Source organism: Rhincodon typus, chromosome 19 (genome assembly GCF_021869965.1).
Source record: "Rhincodon typus isolate 14 chromosome 19, sRhiTyp1.1, whole genome shotgun sequence".
NCBI classification, from domain to species: Eukaryota; Metazoa; Chordata; class Chondrichthyes; order Orectolobiformes; family Rhincodontidae; genus Rhincodon; species Rhincodon typus.
In genome coordinates, this window is record NC_063350.1 from 24,430,780 (window position 1) to 24,452,124 (window position 21,345).

General features: G+C 40.5%; 1 protein-coding gene across 1 annotated transcript in view; it reads right to left on the reverse strand.

The window, feature by feature from the left end:
• The window catches only part of hck (HCK proto-oncogene, Src family tyrosine kinase), a 73,666-nt gene that overhangs the window by 23,880 nt on the left and 28,441 nt on the right, over positions 1 to 21,345 (reverse strand). Inside the window, exons 3-9 of the mRNA XM_020510930.2 lie at positions 19,858 to 19,897; positions 18,336 to 18,435; positions 17,752 to 17,850; positions 16,974 to 17,077; positions 14,815 to 14,964; positions 12,596 to 12,748; positions 10,498 to 10,680 (exon numbers count right to left, since the gene is read on the reverse strand). Of these exons, the coding sequence (XP_020366519.1) occupies positions 10,498 to 10,680; positions 12,596 to 12,748; positions 14,815 to 14,964; positions 16,974 to 17,077; positions 17,752 to 17,850; positions 18,336 to 18,435; positions 19,858 to 19,897 (829 nt within the window). The remainder of the gene's footprint in view (positions 1 to 10,497; positions 10,681 to 12,595; positions 12,749 to 14,814; positions 14,965 to 16,973; positions 17,078 to 17,751; positions 17,851 to 18,335; positions 18,436 to 19,857; positions 19,898 to 21,345) is intronic.

Below are 21,345 nucleotides of genomic sequence, written 5' to 3' on the forward strand. Positions count from 1 at the left end.
CTGCCCATCACGTCTGTACTGGTCAAAAACAACCACCAACTAGCCTTCCTGCTCCTCTGATGCTGCTTGGCCTGCTGTGTTCATCCAGCTCCACACCTTGTTATCTCAGATTCTCCAGCATCTTCAGCTCCTACTATCTCTACCATCTAGTCTAATCTCACTTTCCAGCACTTCGCTAAAAGCCTTTAATGCCTTGGAATTGCAAGTACACATCTAAAGCTTCGTACATGTTGAGGGTTTCTGCCTCTACCTGCCTTACAGGCATCGACTTCCAGATTCCCACCACCACCCGAGTGAAAAGGTTTTTCCTCACATCCCCTCTAAACCTTCTACCCCTTGCCTTAAATCTATGCCCCCGGTCATTTGTCCCATCATAAAGTAATAGAGATGCACAGCACAGAAACAGACCCTTCAGCCCAACTTGTCCATGCCAACCAGATATTCAATGTTAATCTAGTCCTGTTTGCCAACATTGGGCTCATAACTCTCTATATCCTTCCTATTCATATGCCCATTCTGATGCCTTTTAAATGTTGTAATTGTACCAGCCTCCACCAACCAATTCCATACACGCACAAACCTCTGCATGAAAACATTGCACCTCAGGACCCTTTCAAACCTATCCCATCTCACCTTAAACCTAAGCCCTCTAGTTTTGGACTCCCCTAACCTGGGGAAAAGACCTTGCCTATTTACTCTATCTATGGCCCTAATGATTTTATAAGCTTCTATAAAGGTCACCCCTCATCCTCCAACATTCCGGGGAAAATAGCCCCAGCCTATTTGGCCTTTCCCTATAGCCGAAAACCTCCAACCCTGGCAACATTCTTGCATATATCTTTTCTGAACCCTTGCAAATTTAACAACATCTTTCCTATAGCAGGGAGATCAGAATTGAATATGGTATTCCAATAGTGGTCTAACCAATGTCCCGTACAGCTGCGACATGACCTCCCAACTCCAATACTCAATGCAATGACCAATAAAGGCAAGTGTACCAAGAACTTTTTTCACCACACTGTCTACCTGCAACTCCACTTTCATGGAACTATTAACCTACAGCCTAAGGCCTCTTTTGTTCAGCAACACTCCCCAGGACCTTATTAAATGTACAAGTCCTGCCCTGATTTGCCCCAACAAAATGCAACATCTCACATTATCTAAATTGAACTCCATCTGCCACTTCTTGGTCCATTTGCCCATATGATCAAGGTCCTGTTATACACTGAGGTAACCTACTTCACTATCCACGACACCAATTTTGATGCCACCTGCAAACTTATTAACCGTACCACCTATGTTCATATTCAAATCATTTATATAAGTGACAAAAAGCAGTGGACCCAACACAGATCCTTGCGACACACCGCTGGTCACAGGCTTCCAGTTCAAAAAGCAATCCTCCATCACCACCCTCCGTCTCCTACGTTCCAGCCAATTTTGTATCCAAATGGCTAGTTCCCCCTGTTCCACATGATCTAACCTTGCTAACTAGTCTACTATGTGGAACTGTCGAATACCTTACTGAAGTCCATAGAGACAACTTCCACTGTTTTGCCTTCATTACTTATACAAAAAAAAAAACAACAACTCAATCAAGTTAGTGAGATTTTTCCACGGACAAAGCCATATTGACTATCCCTAATCAGTCCTTGCCTTTCTGAATACATGTAAATCCTGTCCCTCAGAATCCCTTCCAACAACTTACCCACTGTTGACGTCAGGTACATTGGTCTATAGTCCTTATCACCTTTCTTAAATAGTGGCACCACGTTAGCCAACCTCCAGTCTTCGGGCACCTCCCCTGTGGCTATCGATGAAAAAAATCTCAGCAAAGGGAAAATAATTGTTGCCTGTCTGCCCTAACAATGCCCTTCAATTTTATACATCTCAATCATGTCCCCTCTCTATCTCCTCTGCTCTGAAGGAAAACAACCCCAGTCTGTCCATTCTCTCTTCTTAAACCGTCCAGCCTAAACTCTATCCCGGTAAATGTCCTCTGCACTCTCTCGTGCTTTCACATCCCTCCTATAACGTGGACTCCAGGACTGCAGACAATACTCTCGCTGTGGCCTAACCAACACTTTATATAGTTCCAGAATAGCCCGCCTGTTTTTAAACTCTATGCCTTGACCAAAGGCAAGTATACCATATGCCTTCTTAACCACCTGACTGTAACATCCAATGTCTGTCGCTATGACGGATGCATGATCCAATTTGGCCTCCAACCAAGGACACCAATGTCAAAATTGCCAGTCTTCAACAAACTCAATTCACTTCATAACCTACCAAGAAATGGCTCAAGATGCCGTATACTGCGAAGTCAAGGAGTCCTGACAATAACCTAGTTATGGTACTGAAGGCTTATTTTCCAGATCCAGTCATACCAAGCTGATCCAGCGTCACTGCAATACCAGCATCCACTCAATGTAGAAAGTTATACCCTGGTTGTAAATTGAAGTGTTTCTCCTTCTGAGCAAAATTGAACCGTTAACTGAAAGCATACAGGAACTGAATTCTAGATTTAAAGAGACCTTAGGTTGGTTATGAGTAAATTAGTTTAAAAAGTACAAAAAAATCACAATGAATGGAAAGAGACTACACATTTAAGATACTTCTATCTTTAATGAGTCATTAAATAAAAAAATTCCTAAAGCCAACACGGCAATTCGCGACTTCAACAGAAAAGGGAACTGTATGCAAATTTATTTTAGTGAATATCACTATCTCTCTCTGCATCTTTGCTTAATGTGTTGCTTTGAAAGCTAAAGCAAATATGCATCAATCTATACACAAATATAAAGACAGGATTTTGATACTGTGGTCAAAGTTCAACTTTTAGAAAGTGGTTGTGAGAAAGCAGGCAAATAAGATTAGGAGAAATAGGTTACTGGCATTTTTTCTATTTTTCTTGGCACTTGGACTGCTTTAAGATGCTCACACAAGGAAAAGTTCACTTAGATCTTGTTAAATAGGGCAAATAACTATCATTAGGATTGTCTTGGATGGCCTAAATAAAGTCTATGCTCTTTATAGTCAAAACTGGGTGGCGCTTTCTAAAATTAAACACAAGGAGGAAGGCATTACAGTGACATTTAAAACGGGAAAGAAAGGAAGGAGGAAGTGAAAAGGAGAAATGGGATTGGTACAGCAGCATGTTTTCTATTTCAATTTGCAACCCCAACCCAATATCCTAGTAACTTATTTGTCCAAATGGTCCAGATCTTCTGCCAACAGCAGAACAGGAGGGTACACCACTGACTCCATTTAAAACTGTTTCTTTTGGAACCTTGGACCTTTCAATGACATCTCAGTTTGGATTCATTGTCAAGCAGAGTCAGGAGGCCATTGGCAAAAGTGTTGTTTACTGCCTCATATTGTGCATATACTGAAGACTGGCAAACAGCCACCCATCCCACCACGCCCCGCCAAGGTCTGTCTTCAAGTCACTGACATGCAGTGTTTTTGAATGGCTCTAAACCCATCTTTATCAGTCCCTTCCCAAATGTCAAATTCTGCACATCCGATATTGGTCAGACTGTCCACCACAACCAATAAGTGCTCACCACCGTCTTACCCTCTGATATGACGAGCATGGAGAGTCTGTAAAAGAAATAAAGGTACTATTCTAAAGGGTGTGCTAGATCAGAGACACCTGCGTGGAAACGTACACAATTCATTAAAGGTTCCATGACTAAAAGAGAGGTCTGTTAACGAAATATATAGTACTTTACGCTTTGTAAGTAGGGCATAGATTGTAAATACAGGGAGGTTATGATTAACTTATATAAGACACTGTTTAGATCTTAATCGGAGGAGTATTGTGTACAGTTTTGAGTGCCACAGTATAGGAAGGCTATGAATATACTGGAGCGAGTACAGAAGAGGTTTGAGAATGGCTCCAGGGATGAGACACTTCATTGATGAAGAAAGACTGGAGAGGTTGAGACCATTTTCTCTGGAGAGGGGAAGGCTAAGAGAAGAGTTAATGGAGGTTTTCAAAATCATAAGAGTGGATAGGGAGAAACTTCCAACTTGTTAGTGGATTAAAACTATGCCCTCTGGTTCTCAAAGTGTTTTGCAAAAGAACCAAATGCAACATCAGTAAAACCCTTTTCCACACAGCAAGTATTCAGGATCTGGAGTGCACACCCTGACAGTGTGGTCAAGGTAGAAACAATGCCTCAATTGAACCAATTTAAAATAATCATCCAATGGGAAGTGTCAGGAGGGTGGCATTGGGTTAAAATGGGTGGGTGGGTCAGACAGACGGACGGACAGAGAGTTGAATGGCCTCCTTCCTCACAAGCAATTGAGATTTCAACCCCTCCCCAACTCCGGGCACTGTCAACTCCTCAAAAAGTTGGAGGTTAGACAAATTGAAAATTTAAAGTTTTAAAATTTAAAATCTAACCAAGGGTGATAAATTTTTGTTAGGGAAGGGTATTAAAAAGGTCACAGAATGAAGTTGGATTGGTAAATTGAAGGAAGAGAACCATAATATAAACTAAGTAGCGGAAAGTGTACAGAGGCTGTACGGCCTAATCCTGCATTGGGTGTGCCTTGTTTACCTCAAATTATCCCTTAGCTTTGAAGGCACATCTTCGAATTCACCTCTTTGGTCATGATCTTAATATCACCTTTGGTAAAACGCCACTTTTTACCCAATTCCGCTATTGTGGAGCTCCTAGTGGTATTTTTCCCATGTTAACACATTACATAAATTCAGGCTGCTGGTGTTGAGTTCTTACACATAGAATAAACACAGCTAAAAAGTCTATTATACATAGCATAAAGTTAACAGTTTTCTGCAAGAAGTGGTTAGATTTACTCTGGTCTCCAGCCAACTGTGGAAATTTTATGGCTATGGTAATGGCAATTTAAATGCCCGACTTACTAATGTGCAAGTGGCTTATTTCTTGTCACTAAAATTTGAGAAAAACAAGAGGTGCTTTGATAAAATATCTTGAGAAACACTAGAGGGAAACACCTGCTCTTTATGGTCTCAAAAAGCAAAAGAAAAATGAAATAGAATTAGAATTAGACAATAAGAAATAGAGCAGAAGTAGGCCATTTCAGGCCATCGAGTCTGTTCTGTCGTTGACTAAGATCATGGCTGATCTAAAAATCCTCTACTCCACTTTCCTGCCTTTTCCTATAACCCTTGATTGCCTTACTGGTTAAAAAAAAACTGCCTCTCAGAATCTTGAATATACTTATTGACTCATCCTCAACAGACCTCTGCATTAAAGAATTCTATAGATTTACTACTCTCAGAAGAAATTCCTCCTCATCTAATGTTTTAAACATGCAACCCTTGTTTCTGAAATTATGTCCTCAGGACCTGGGCATTCCCACATGGGGAAACAACCATTCCACATCTAACTGGTCAAGTCCCCCAAGTGTCTTGTACATTTGCTTCAGAGGATTTCCTCCCGAAGGCCATTTATGGGTTAAGCTACGTGTACGGCAGTGGTTCAAGAAGGCAGTTCACCACCGCCTTCTCAAGGGCAACTAGGGATGGCAATAAATGCTGGCCAGCCAGTGATACCCATGTCTGACCAGTGAATAATAAAACACCTCATGCTTTTCTACTCCAATGAGTACAGGTCAAACCTATTCAACTTCTCCTCATTAAACATTCCCTCCGTATCTGGTGTCTGCCTGTGCACCTCTTCTAGACTGGATTGGAAGGGGCAGTATATCTTTCCTTGACAAACTATTCAGTATTACAGCAGACGTCTGACTAGTGCCTTGTATAGTTTTAGAAAAACCTCTCTGCATTTATATTCCAATCCCCTTGAAATAAAAAGGTCAACATTCCACGTGCCTTCCCTATTACCCACTGAACTAGGATGATAGCTTTTTGTGAATCGTGGACAAGGACTCCCAAATCCCTCCATTCTGTAGCTTTCTGTATTAAGTTTCAAGTTACAAGTTACAATGTATCTGGGAGTATGCAGTTGCTGAATTTTACACATCAAAAACTTGGATGGTGTCAGCATGGGCGTGTTAACATGAATGTTTTGTTGACATGCACTTATTACATGTAATAGACACCAATACAGTTAACATCAAATAAGGCAAACAGTTTGACACTTCAATGGCGTGACACTAAATAAAGCAACATCGTACCAGAGCACACTATCACTGTTCTGTTTGACACTGGGGGCTGGTTAGCTCTGTTTGGTAGACAGCTAGTGACATCAACAGTGAGGGTTCAATTCCAGCATTGCCGGAGGTTGCCATGAAGGTCATACCTTCATGACTTTGCCCCTCACCCGAGGCATGATAACCCACAGGTTAAACTCACCACCAGTCATTTCTCGAACGACTGAACAGCCCTCTGAGATCATGGCGATCACTTTTTCCATAAAAGCTTCTACTTCACAATCCTTTCTTTCATACATGCAATTGAGTTGCTCTCTCATTGCACAACAGAAGGTTTAAAACTCATTGCTCCAAAGCGACAGTGTTCACAAAGTATGCAATTCAAAAGAATGCTTTGATATGGAGTGTTCGTACAGAATTCTGACTTTGAGGCTAAATTTAACAACATGATTCTCAGCCATAACTGGCAATGAAATCGCAAACAAAAGTTTTGCTCCCAAACACATCTAAAAAGGTACACCCGAGTATTGAGTATTATTCATTGCTTATTTTCTGATCTTCAGGCTATATAAATAGTTCCCACATAAATTCTAAACAGTATAAAATCTTTATTCAATGCATATTAGGACTGGCTGCCATCTTCCAGAAAGGGCGATACAATAGCAAACTACAGCTTGTATGCAAATATTGCCCTTCATTGACTTTTATATTGACTTTACATTAGTGATATCAAACAAATTTTGAAACGGAGGCACACAAGGAGATTTTCAGGCAGATTGCCAAAGGCTTGATTAAAGAGATCAGTTAAGTAACATTTCAAAGAAGGAAGGAGAGGAAGATGAAATGGTGAGGTTTAATGATATGGCAACTGTGGTTAATGGCTGGTAATGGTGGTGTAATTAAAAATCAAGGATATGCAAGAGACCGTGATTGGAGGAACAGAGATATCTCAAAGGGTTGTAGGAGCTGGAGTAGATTAGTGAGGCAGGAAGGGGTGGTGCCATGGAGGGATTTGAAAACAAGGATGAGAACTTTGCTGATCTTTAAGGGGCCCTATTCTCTCCCTAATTTCCCTTTTGACCTTAATATATTTGTAGAATCCCTTCGGATTCTCCTTAACCTTATTTGCCAAAGCTATCTCATGTTCCCTTTTTGCCCTCCTGATTTCCCTCTTAAGTATACTTCTAATATCTTTATACTCTTCCAGGGATTCACTCTATCTCTGCTGTCTATACCTGACATATGCTTCCTTCTTATTCTTGACCAAAACCTCAATTTTTCTTGTCATCCAGCATTCCCTACACCTACCAGCCTTGCGCTTCACCCTAACAGGAACATACCGTCTATGGACTTTTGTTCTCTCATTTTTGAATGCTTTCCATTTTCCAGTCATCCTTTTACTTGTGAACACCTATCCCCAAACAACTTTTGAATGTTCTTGCCTAATACTGTCAAAATTGGCCTTCCACCGCTTTAGAACTTTAACCTTTAGATCTGGTCTATCCTTTTCCATCACTATTTTAAAGCTAATTAGAATTATGGTCACTGGCCCCAAAGTGCTCCGCCACTGACACCTTAGTCACCTGCCCTGTCTTACTTCCCAAGAGTAGGTCAAGTTTTGCACCTTCTCTAGTAGGTACACCCACATACTGAATCAGAAAAGTTTCTTGTGCACATTTAAGTTCCTCTCCATCCAAGCCCTTAACACGATTTGGCAACACAGACGTAGGTGTACAAGGAGTACAGTAGGGGACTGAGGACACATCCTTGGGGGGGCTCCAGGGTTGAGTGTTATTGTGAAGGAGGTACAGTTACCTATCCTTTACTGATTGCAGCCTGTGGGACAGAAAACTGAGGATCCAATTGCAGTGGGCGGAGCTGAGACCGAGGTCACGGAGTTTTGAGATCAGTCTGGAGGGGATAATGGTGTTGAAGGCGGAGCTGTAGTCAATGAGCAGGAGTCTGACATAGGTGTCTTTGTCATCCAGATGTTCCAGGGATGAATGCAGGGCAAGGAATATAGCATCCTCTGTGAACCTGTTACGTTGGTAGGCAAACTGTAGGGGATCAAGGCAGGCTGGGAGACTGGAGGTGATGTGGGCCGTGGGCCGTGACCAGCCTCTCGAAGCACTTCACAATTTGTGAAGTCAGAGCTATTGGGTGGTAGTTATTAAGGCACACTTTTTTTTGGGGTACAGAGATATGGTGGTTTTCTTGAAGCAGGTGGAGACTTCAACTTGTAGGAGGGAGAGGTTGAAAGTGATGTTGGTGAATACCTCCACCAGTTGGTCCGCATAGGATCGGAGTGCTTGGCCAGGGACACCGTCCGGATGTGATCTACGTGGATTTCAGTAAGGCATTCGACAAGGTTCCTCATGATAAACTGGTTAGCAAGGTTAGATCACACAGAATACAGGGAGAACTAGCTATTTGGATACAGAACTGGCTCAAAAAGTAGAAAAAAATGGTGGTGGTGGTGGAGGAGGGTTACTTTTCAGACTGTAGGCCTGTGACCAGTGATGTGCCACAAGGATCGGTGCTGGGTCCGCTACTTTTTGTCATTTATATAAATCATTTGGATATGAACATAGGAGGTATGGTTAGTAAGTTGCAGATGATACTAAAATTGGAGGTGTAGCAGACAGTGAAAGTTAGCTCAGTACAATGTGATCTTGATCAGATGGGTCAATGGGTTGAGCAGTGGCAGATGAAGTTTAATTTAGATAAATGTGAGGTGCTGCATTTTGGAACAACAAATAAGAGCATTAGTTACACACTTAATAGTAAGGTCCTGGGGAGTGTTGCTCAACGAAGAGACTTTGCAGTACAGGTTCATAGTTCCTTAAAAGCGAGTTGCATAAGGATAGTGAAGAAAGGGTTTGGTATGCTTGCCTTTATTGGTCAGTGCATCAAGCATAGGAGCTAGGAGGTAACTTGGCTGTACAGGACATTGGTTCAGCCACTTTTGGAGTATCGCATGCAATTCTGGTCTACCCACACCCCCCCACCTATAGAAAGATGTTGTGAAACTAGAAAGGGTTCGGAAAATATTTACAAGGATGTTGCCAGGGTTGGAGGGTTTAAGCTATAGGGAGAGGCTGAATAGGCTGGGACTGTTTTCCCTGGAAAATCAGAGGCTGAGGGGTGACCTTACAGAAGTTTATAAAGTCATGAGGGGCAGGGATAGGGTAAATAGGCAAGGTCCATTCCCCAGGGTGGAGTCGTCCAAAACAAGAGGGTATAGGTTTAAGGTGAAAGGGGAAAGATACGAGGGACCTAAGGGGTCCCTAAAGTCCACACAGAAGGTAGTGCATATATAGAGTGAGCTGCCAGAGGAAGTGGTGGATACAGGTACAATGACAACATATTAAAAAAAAAGGTACCTGGATTGGTAAGTGAACAGGAAGACTTTAGAGGGATACATGGGCGAAATGCTGGCCAACGGGACTAGATTTATATAGGATATCTGGTCGGCATGGATAGTTTGGACTAAAGGATCTGTTTCTCTGCTGTATTTCTATGACTCTAACTTTGAAATCAAGCCAGATAGGAGGACAGCGAGCTGGGTGACGTTTGAATAGGACTTAGTACATTAAAACACATGCAGTGTATTGGATGTACTCTAGGGAGGAGCACTGACAGCAGAATAGTCAAGTTTGGAGTTAATGCAGATATGAAGGGGTAATTGACAGTATGCACCTCTAGAGAAGGGTGTTGGTCAATGTTACTGAAGTGGTAACAAGTAATCTTTTTGATGGTCCCTGAAGTCACCAGTAATTGAACAGGTACCCAGCAGCCTTTATGCATCCACAAAAACGAACTTGAGGTAAACAGGAAGTGGGAGGCCCGAATGTCCTAATTTTTCTGCCATGAGATCATTCAGGATTACAAAGAAATCCAAACCCAGTGATGTCAAGTAGACAATCTGATTGAATTATGAACCATAATGAAAAAGCAGGAGACTATTTGGCAATAGACAACTCTTCTTTGACAGTGCATATGAAGGATAACAATGCCCACATTATGTTCGTACACCGAAAACCACATTGTGAAGTGGCTTGCTTTAAACTGAAAATCTCCTGTTGCCTGACAGACAACAGAAGTTGGTTATCCAGAAAATGCAAAACAAAATTTCAGAAGAATCAAGTCATCAAGCCTGGTAGAAGTAGATGCAAGCTGCAAGAGTGAACATATTAGATACGATCTTCAAAAACAATCACACAGAGAACAAAGCCTGTCAAGTATTATGAAGCAGTTGGAGTAAATATACTTGTAAAAAGTCCTGCACACTGTACTTGGGAATGATAATAATCACCACTGAACTCTAAAGGTTTTCAAAACAATCAAGAGCAAGAAAGAGCTGTATAAATAGTAGCAACACTCTACCTTTGGCCATGTATTCTGTAATGATGTAGATTGGTTCTTCCTTTGTCACGACAGCATTAAGCCGCACCAGTTTATCATGTTGAAGAGACTTCATGAGATTAGCTTCCATGAGGAAGGCATCCACAGACATACTGCCCGGCTTCATCGTTTTCACAGCTACTTTGGTATGGTTGTTGTATGTAGCTGAAAGAGGTTAATTATTTGTCCCATCAGCAAACTCTGAATTTCAACTTTCAAAAAAAGAGTGTCAGGATTGCTTATTGCATTTTATTCATAGAAATGATGCTCGACTGACTTCATATTTAATCTTAAACTTGGCAATTGCAGATTAATAGTGTGCATCCTTGAGTCAGAGTACATTTTCTCACTTCACTAGATCTTTGAACCTCAATCACATACACTTCATTCTCCTAGCAAAAAGGTAATAACAGCAATTTTTTGGCAGTTTTTTTTCAACTCCTTGGCTATCTTCCAGGAAATATTTGAGAACAGTCAAGTTACCATTAGAGTTGCTCTAGTTTTCTTCCAGGGACACAGCAATCTCCCAGCTAAGTACATACCTACAGCTGACCGACAACGTCTGATTCATATCTTTGCATGCACATTTTTTCCCTTTGGAGGAACAGCAGTGATGTGTTGGAAAGATTTTTCATTTTAAAACATTCTGCCTGAAAACATGGGTAGGGCAAGGAGGAAGGTCCAGAATCCATCCCAACTAGAACAGGGATCAAATCCAATCCCATTAGCACCAATCTGATTGACATTGCTTGTCTAGGCAACTGAGACAACTGTACCCCCAATGGGTCAAAGTTGCTGTGGCAACATACACTTCTATACAAATGCTGTAGATTAGAACTAAGAATAGTGCTGATGGTAGACACTCAATGCCAGATGGTCCATCCAGTTCTATCTCTTAGGTGAGACTTCCTAGCCATTGATTCAATTGTGAGTGGCTTGCTCAGCCATTTTAGGAGGGCAGTTAAGAGTCGACCATATTGTTGTGGGTCTGGAGTCACACGTAGGCCAGCCCAGGTAATGACGGCCGATTTCCTCCCCTGAAGGACATTTGTGATGGGTTTTTCCAACAATCGACAACAGATTCATGGTCATCAGTAGATTCTTAATTTCAGACACTCACTAGTCTGTACTTCCAAATTGATTTACAGAAGACACTCAATTCTACCACCACCTCCTAGGTGCATTTTATTAATAAACAGAGAAAGAGCAACTAACTAACATGTATTATCTGGTATTGCTGCTTTTTTTGCCTAGACTTCATTGCAATTAACTTCCATAAATTTCCTCTTTCTAAAAAACTCATTATCCAATACTTATGAAAGAAATCATTTGTATATAACAGTTTATGAAGCAAACCAGTCAAATAATTATTTATGTCTTTAAGATTGAGTGACAATGTGGTCAAGACACTGGGAGAATTCCCATCCTTGAAATCACTTCACCGAATTTGGGAACTGTGTAATAGCTCATTTGAAGGATGGCACCATCAAGAATGCAGCACTTCCTTACTATTACATTATGATGTCTGTCTAAATTAGGCCTATAGGAGAGACTTAATGCTAGGATTTTCTAACTGAAAAGGAGAATGCTCTCACTGAACCAAAATGAAGGTAGTTTTTTTTTTATTTCTCGTTCTGCACAGAGAACTATTATATGGGCGTTGCAAAACCGCAAATACAAGAACTCTATAGTTCAAATTTCTGAGCAATAATGGCCATTGGTGTAATTCTGTGCTTGAAGCAGAACCATGCATGATTATCCTTGAAGCGCTGAACCTTACAGAAATCCAACTCCAGATTTCAGATCTTGACTTGAATTCCAGGATAACACACTTACTTCCATTTCATTCTGGTAGGCAGTGACTGACAATAACGCAGCAAATACTCTTAATATTTATGGTGATCAAACACTCATGCTGTCATAAAATAGAAGCCATCTTATGCTCCAGCCTATTACAAGAATCTCAGAATCACTACAGGAACAATAGTGGTTTTCGCCTTCAGCCGAGTTTCTTGCTTTGTGCCTCCTTTAACAATGAGTCAGAAGCTCAAAAAGTAGAATATAATGAAAAAAAACTTACCCAACCACACTTCTCCAAATTGCCCAGCTCCAAGTTTTTTATCCAATTTGAGGGATTCTCTTGGAATTTCCCAGGCATCTTTTTCCCATGGTTTTTCAGGCTTTTCACTGATGCAAGGTTTTGTAAGTTTCTGACACAATCCATCCCCTTGCTCTGTTGAAATAATTGAACAAGTTAAAACTTGCCAGTTCAATAAGAGATTATAGTCATATAACTCAGTGAGCTAAGGGGCCACCCATTTAAGACAGACGAGGAGACACTTTCTTCGAGGATCACAATGCTTGGTGAAAGCAGAGGCTTGAATTTTTTTTTCTTTTAGAACAGCAGAATAGATACAGTCTTAATAAGCAAGGACCGAAAGGTTATTGGGGGTCACAGATGTAGATAAGTTGACCTTATTGGATAGGAGAGCAGATTCAAAGGGTCGAGTGACCTATTTCTGCTAATAATTTGTATGCTTGTGTAATGTTCTTATCCATTCATGGGATCAAAGCATCATTAATTAGGCCACCATTTGTTGCCAATTCCCAATTGTCGAGAGGAGTGTTAAGAGTCAACCACAATACTGTGGGTCTAGAGTCACAAGTGGGACAAATCAGGCAAGGAGAACGGATTTCCTTCCCTAAAAGGGACATTAGTAAACCAAATGGCTTTTTTTGAAACAAGAGTGATTACATCCTCATCATTAAGCTAGCTTTTATTCCAGCTTTATTAAAAAAAAAGTTTCACCATCTCCCATTGTGGGATTTGAACCCATAACGCCCCAGTATTAGCCTGCGGCTTTGGATTACTGAACCCAATGACATTACCAGAATGTCATCACTTCCCTTCTAATAAGAAGGATCTAAACTTGGAAAAAGCAAGACCTGTAGCTGCAGGTTTTATTTCTGTTGGATGTTTACATTGTCAGTGTGGCAATCTTTCATATAGCCCATGCTCTTGTGCTAAGTAAAAACTGAAAGAACTGCGGATGCTGTAAATCAGGAACCAAAACAGAAGTTGCTGGAAAAGTTCAGCAGGTCTGACAGCATCTGTGAAGAAAAAAATTAGAGTTAGAGTTAATGTTTTGTGCCCGGTGACACTTCCTCAGAACAGGTCACTGGAGGGACGGTCACCAGGCCCGAAATGTTAACTCGGATTTTTTTCTTCACAGATGCTGCCAGACCTGCTGAGCTTTTCCAGCAACTTCTGCTCTTATGATAAGTAGTTAGGTACAACACGCTATTTCCTTCTTCCATCAGAATACGCATTATATCTTTACACAGGTTTCACCTCCCACAAAAGTGATACTGGTCTATTATGCTGCTTGGAAAGTGCCACATCTTTGATGTAGCATGCGGTGAATATTAGTAACTAGCCAGTCTCTTCCTGTGTACCTTACAATAAACATTTAATAGGAATAGGAGCATGCCACCATATAATGCACAACTCATTAATCTGCTGCTACATGATCCCTTTTCAGGCTACAAGGTATTCCATTTGACTGCAATCATGACATGAATGCTCAGTCAATTATCGCAGATTAGAGCCATTGATTCTATATATAGGGATGTCAATGAAAAGGCAGATACTCTGGATCCATTATAGAGTGCGATGGAGAAATTTGGGCAAGTCCTGACAGCAGTTTAAGGTGCGAGTAGTCACCCGCATTAACTATTGCCCACCAGATATTTTAGCAGTAACATAGTCATGGGTTTTGGCAGGAGATAACCCAAGACTAAACACCACATCTTGCCTTCTGGAACACATGCCCCAAGCAAAGAAACTGTAGTATTCAAAATTGGTTTGTTTTTTGATCAATAGGAGCAGAACAAGTAATTCTGCTTACTCTGGAACTTAAATGTAAAATACAGCTTTCAGAAGCAGAATACTTACAATGGGGGAAAAAACCTCATTCAGTATTGTTAAAAACATAACACAATAGGTCAGGCCCAGTAGTCTACACCTTGCTTGGCTTTACCTTCAATTTGGTTCCTCTTTTGTACTTCAAACACCATTAGGGCAGAAAACTTAAATGTTTGGTTGGCAGGGATGAGTCCGGCCAAAGGGTCTATTTCCATGCTGTATAGTTCTATGATGCTATGACTTATTTAATTTGTTTCATGCTTACACTGAAGCAATGATTGATGAAGGAATTTCAAATAAATAGCTGGCACACAAGGACTCCACAATGAAGTCTTAGGGTGTAGAGGACCCTTCTACAATGTGACAATACTCACTTTTATAATGGTTGACCAGGTTGTTTAAAGTGGTGAACGTTATCCGAGGGGAGATGTAAAAGCCACCATTGTCCAGGGTACGTATTTTGTAATGTTTCACCGTGTCACCCAGCGAATGATCATAATCTCGAACAGAGAGGGAATAGCTACCTAAATTACAAACAAAGGAAGATTTCAAAAATACAAATACATATCACTGTCACAATCAGTTTTTTTTTTAAAGAAAAGTTTTATTATTTAATTATTCCCATGAGATTTAAAAACATGGAGCTGGACATCACATGCTCCCACTAGGTGTTTTCACCATGCAAAATAAGGAGGATGCCCAGTCAACCATCTTTCTATCCATTCCTGAACTCACACCATAATTGGGAGGGTGCAAAACGGTACTGAAAAGGACAGCCCATTTTATAAATTTTTTTGAAGAATCCCTAAAGTGCAGGAACAGGACATTCGGGCCAACAAGTCCACACCGTCTCTCCAAAGAGCATCCCACCTGGACTCACCCATGCACTACCCCCCCACAGCCATATCCTTGTAACCTGCATTTCCAATGGCTAATCCACCTAACCTACACATCACTGGACACTGTAGGGCAATTTAGCTTGGCCAATGCATCTAACCTGCAGATCTTTGGACAGTGGAAGAAAGCCAGAAAACCTGGAAGAAACCAACGCTGACAGTGGGAGGATGTACAAATGCCACACAGTCACCCAAGGCTGGAATTGAACACAAGGTTCCTGGTGCTGTGAGGCAGCAGTGCTAACCACTGAGCCTCTGTGCTGCCCCTTCTGTCTGCCCATCTATTAAGTTTAAAAAAAACCAAGGATCAACTGAGCTGACTTGACGCCAGTATTACCCTGCCAAATGCCATAATAATAGTTGGTGTGGACAGACAGGCAGCCTTTTATATTCTATGCATTAAGTGTAGGGCAAACAGGAGGTACTAGCTTCAGAAAGTGCCCTTCCCAAGAAGGAAGTAACCCCTTCTTTCCTCCCTTTAGGGTATTTAAAGCCAACACCCTCTAATTCCTTTGCTCCAAGGTGGCCAGTCTCACCTGGGTCTGGGATCCCTGCAGCCTTCATCTTGGGACTAGTTGCTGTCCCAGCGACAGCATCTCTAGAGCCCTGGTGCTGCCAGGGCTGTTGGAGATATCAACCAGATTTGATGGTAGGTCCAGAAGTTGGGAGCTCCTGCCACTGAGGGGAAGAAGTCCCACTACAGAAACAGAAATGTAGAAAATAGGAGCAGAGGCAGGCCACTTGGCCCTTTGAGCCTGCTCCACATTTCAATATGATCATGGCTCATTATCCAGCTCCCTCCCTACACTCTTTGATGTCTTTAGCCCTAAGAACTATAGTTAAGTCCTTCTTGAAACTATTTAAATGTCTTGGCCTCAACCACTTCCTGTGGAGGAGATTTACACAGATCCAATATTCACTGGTGAAGAGTTTTCTCCCCACCACTTTTAAATGGCCTACCTTATATCCTGATTCTAGGCTCTCCAGGGTTTGGGAACATCCTTCCTACATTTATCCTGCCTAGTGCTGTTAGAATTTTCCAGGTTCAGACAAGACACCCTCCTTATTTTTCTAAACTCCACTGATTACAATCCTCATGGATCCAGTCTGTTGTCATACGTCAGTCCTGCCATCCCAAGAAATCAGTCTGGGAAATATTCATCAAACTCGTTCCATAGCCAGAACATCCTGCTTCAGATAAAGACGGCCCCAAACTGAACTCAATGCTTAAGGTATTATTGACTAATTTAGCTCGCCCACAGCATGTTATGATTGTTAGACAGCTTATTTTAAGGTCTGTCAGCCAACCTTTTGTCCAGGGGATGGAATGACTTGTGCCCCTCAACCTTCTGCCATTAACTCCTCAATGTATTTCTATTCTGTGAGCATATGCATACCAAATCAAGGACAGAGAAAGAATAGACAGTGCATACTGATAAAAGGTTTTGCATTTTATTCAAAATTATATTATATTCAAATATATTATATTACGTTATATTCAAGAGTTCCTGTATAGCAAAAGGAAATTAGGAAAAAGATTTCTTCCAATCAGAATATAACAAAAATTATATGGTACATTAATACTGTAAAGGGCCCCTAACAGTTTATTTGTTATAAACCACATTTAAAATTCTCACCTTTGGTTGTTTCACTGTCTCGTACCATAAACGAGCCAACTCTATTTCCTGTTGCCAGAAGCTGTCTCTCTGCGTCCTTTCTACTGACACCTTTGAAGAACCATCTCAAAATGGGATACACAGCATTGAGTTAGTAAAGAAAGAACTTTGATTTCTATTGCTCTTTCTTGAACTTCTCAGTATATCTGGAAGTACTTAAAATGTAACTAATTGAACAGTAATATCAGCAATCACATCAGTTAACTTTTTTATACCATGGTGTCACAACCAGGAAAGGGTTTTTATATTCAGCTGAACTGATAGAGGAGACCTTGGTTTAAAATCTTATCTGAAGTGTGGTTCTCCTTATACAGAAGGTGATCAGTGTTATTTTAAAAAGCGTCAGTCTTGGAGTGGATTTCTAATTTAGAGGCAAGTGCACTCATTCAGTACAAATTCTGTTATTTCATTTTGTTTGAGTTACAAAGATTCTTCAGTAAAATATCACTTTTAAATCTTCAAGCGGCAGTATGGAGTGGGTGCAAAATCACTTTGTAAAAAGATAAGGGCAGTCATTTTTAAAGGGCGTAGCTAACATCGATGAAAAGTCTATTTGGTGCTGTTTACTGTTCCATTGTGGACACATGATGCCACTATTCCCTACCTACATGTAAAGCATGGACTCAACTAAACCATAAAACACCATTCCTGAAATGGTATCAAAAGGGTCAACAGAGAGCCCATAAAAACTATTCCTATTTACATATGGCTACAAATGTTAACATTCTACAGTACTCACTCTTCCATTTCCAAAGAGTTGTCTCTGGCAAAATAGTTACTTGGAATATAACCTTCCTGATTAGTTGCCAAAGATTTTCCCAGCCACCATTCGCCTTGTCTGAAACATTAAAAAACAAGAAGAATTTCATTACCTTTGCTTGATGCAACTGCAGTGTGTGATTTATAGATTAACAATGTACAAAAATGGCAAAAAATTCATAAAATGTTTGATGTATTACTTACATTTCTCCCAAATGGGTAAAAATTGTTAACATATCTCCAAGCATCAAGTCTGCTTGTGATACTCGCACTATTGATCAATGTTACATAAATGTTCTCGAACCAAAAAAAGCAAGTTCAGTAATTTTGGATATACACTCAACATCAAATCGTCCTTTATTTCTGTATAAACATACATTCATTCAAAGATCAGTGGCAAGGTTCTTCAAGTTCTATTTTAATATATTCAAAGTTATTTTAGTAAGTTCATGGATTGTTATACTGGGGTATCTAATATTTAGGTTGTTACTGTAATTGCTCACAGCCTGCTTCCCATACTGTTCAATGTTGTTAAGATATAACAATCAGTAAACTCCTACTTACTCTGAGAGCACCTTTACTTTTTCTCCCTTCTTAAAACTCAAGTCTCCTTCATGTATGCCGTCATAATCATACAGTGCAACCACTATCGTGTCATCGTTTCCTGTGACAGAACAGTTCAATTAATTGGAACAGTTATCTTACAGGTAAGAGTAGGAATCACATTATCCAATATTTGCCCACTTTTCAACTGCCATTGAGAGAGACACTCTAATTATGGGGATCCTTCTCTTCTGGCTTATGGAATCCCAACGTCACCAATACTTTTTTTTCAAATGGCAGGATTGGATTATTTGTGCGTACGGGATGGGTTTCTGGTTTTTGCAAGGTGAAAAAATCTGCTGTCAAATGAAGGATGAAGGCCATTCTAGGGCAAAAGAATAAAAGTCCCAAAGCAAATCAGGTTCCACCTCAAATTGTCACAGAAGCTTGAAGTTGTGAAAGATGTTTGCTCTTCAAGAAGGTTCAAATTTGAGCCTGTTCTCAGTTCATGGATTTTCAAATTTTTTTTTCAGAACCACAGTCATCTTGATATTTGGTAATCTTCCAACAGGAATGGAAGAAAATATGGGCAAATCATTGACATTTTAAATGCTGCTTAGCATGCAACTAAAGAACAGCTGAGAGGCACACAACAAGCTTGTATTGCCTTCTCACGAAATGAAGCACATAGTGGGGTGATGCAGGAAAGGAGTACTTTAATAGCTGCAGATTTAAAAGAAAATTATCAATTTCAGGTTAGCTTGTAGAACAGCATCTCACGTATACACATTCAGAAAATAATTTAAAAATACATTATTTCATGGAGCTCTCTAAATAATATTAGGTGCCAGGCAAACAAAAGCCACACTTGCAACAAAAAGGTGACTGAGTTTATTATGAATGCCACTACCAGGCTCCATAAAGAGTTTGTCATAATGCAATGTCACAGAAATAATAGTAAAAAATATTACAAATGTGAATAATAGTGGTGTGCGCAGGGGCAGGTAGCAAGCGAGTGGCAGCTGCAGAGCTACACACTTACAGCTTCCTTGATCTCCAGCCTTTGTCCCACTCCAGCCAGGGCTCCAGCCTCCACCTCACCCTCTTAACCACCACCCCCCAGCAGTGGCACATGCAAAGATGATACTCTTGCTAGTCATCGCTGCACATGCAGATGCTTCCTGTGGCCTATCCCACCATAGCCAAGGGATGTTACTGGTGTGTCTGCACATGTAGCAATCGCCATTTTGCATTTGGTATAATCCCTCTGGCAAATAAAAAGAATGCGCTGCAGTGTGGCAGTATCAAATGGGGCTTTTAAACATTAAACTAAAATAATACTCTAACCAGTTTGGTGTTAGCCTATCAACATATTTCCCCACATTGGTGCATTTTTACATCTCGAATGGAACACTAAGGACCTGACATGGTGAATACTTGGTACACTATTCCATTAGTGAAGATTGAAAGCTTCTAGTGACAAAGTCAACAGCTGAATCAAGCGTTTTGCTGACATGACTGAAAATAAGATTTTCATACATACCTCCCGAAGACAACTGTGCAGATGGAAAGCTATTTGCGTTCTAAATAAAAAAAAAGGATCAATACATAAATATTCTAGTGAATATGTACAGGTAGAATTCATATTCAAAGAAATATTTTTCTTCAAAAAAGGTGGGGCTGTACAATAAAAGCTGAAGAATGTACATCTTTAGCTTGTGGCATTTTAATTGAATCAGGCTTGCCATAGATTTACTTCTGAGAGAAAGGAGCAAAGGTAAAACTGGGACCTCAAGGGTAGCAATCTCCAGATAGCTACCAAAACCCATGCATTATTTGGCTAAGACATAAAATCAGCTCAAGAAAATGAATATATGACCTAAACAGCGATGTGGTAAGAAGGAGATCTCGTTCATGGCACACTGGCACTGTTCTGGGCCAGCAAAAAGCTTTAGTGCTGGAATACTTATGTGGGGGTACAATTAAAGTACCACAAAAAATGATAAATAGAACTGTAAAAATGACTAAAATCTAGTAAAGTGGGAGGCAGGGGAAGGATCCATATATAGATAATAAAAGAAGGGGAAACAACAACAAAAAAAAAAAAGAAGAGTAAAGATCAGGTCTAAACAGAGGTAAAAATAATCATGAAACAAGAAAAGGTTAAAGGAATTAAAAGGAAAAAATAAAGCAGAATAATGAAAAAAATTAGAATATGATGGTTGAATTCAGTCATGCACACTTTGCTTCAGGATAGCTTTATTCCCCTGTGCACAAAAAGCAAGGTCCATGAAGCACCAGAATTGACAAGGTCAATGCTGAGGGTTTGTTTCTTCTCACTGGTGAGTCTGGAACCAGGGGACACTGTTTAAAAATAAAGGGGTGTCTCATTTAAATGAAGACAAGGTTGTTTCTTCGGCTTCACAGGCTTGTTATTCTTTGATATTCCCATCCTCAACTAAGCCGTAGAAATTGAATCCTTGAATATACACTCAAGGTGGATTAGCCTCAGATCAAAATCTGTCAAGAGCTACAGGGCCCATGCAGGCAAGTTGGGAAGTAAGGCCACGTTGAGATCAACCATGGCCTTATTTAATGATGGAACAGCCTCACAGAGCCACATGACTTAGTACCCAAGTGAGGGAGGGGTGAGAACAGATTTGGACATCACACGTTAAAGGTGCATTGGCCTTGGAGGGAGTAGATGCAAGTTTATGAGAATAATAGTGTAACTCCTGAAGTCCAGGTATAAGGACTGATTAAATTAAGCCCGTTTTCCTGAGAATTTAGAAATTGAAGGAGTGATCTGATCAAAGTGGTCAAGATATTAACAGAAAAAGACAGGACAGATAAAAATAAACTACTTCTACTTGGAAATTCTAGAACTGAGGGGCTTACTCTAAAGAATTAGGGCCAGACTGTTCAGGAAAAATGTCAGGAAGCATTTCTACACACACCGGGTGGCAGAAGTTTGGAACACTTTTCCACAAATGGTGGTTCATAGGGATTCTATGAATCCCTACAATGTGGA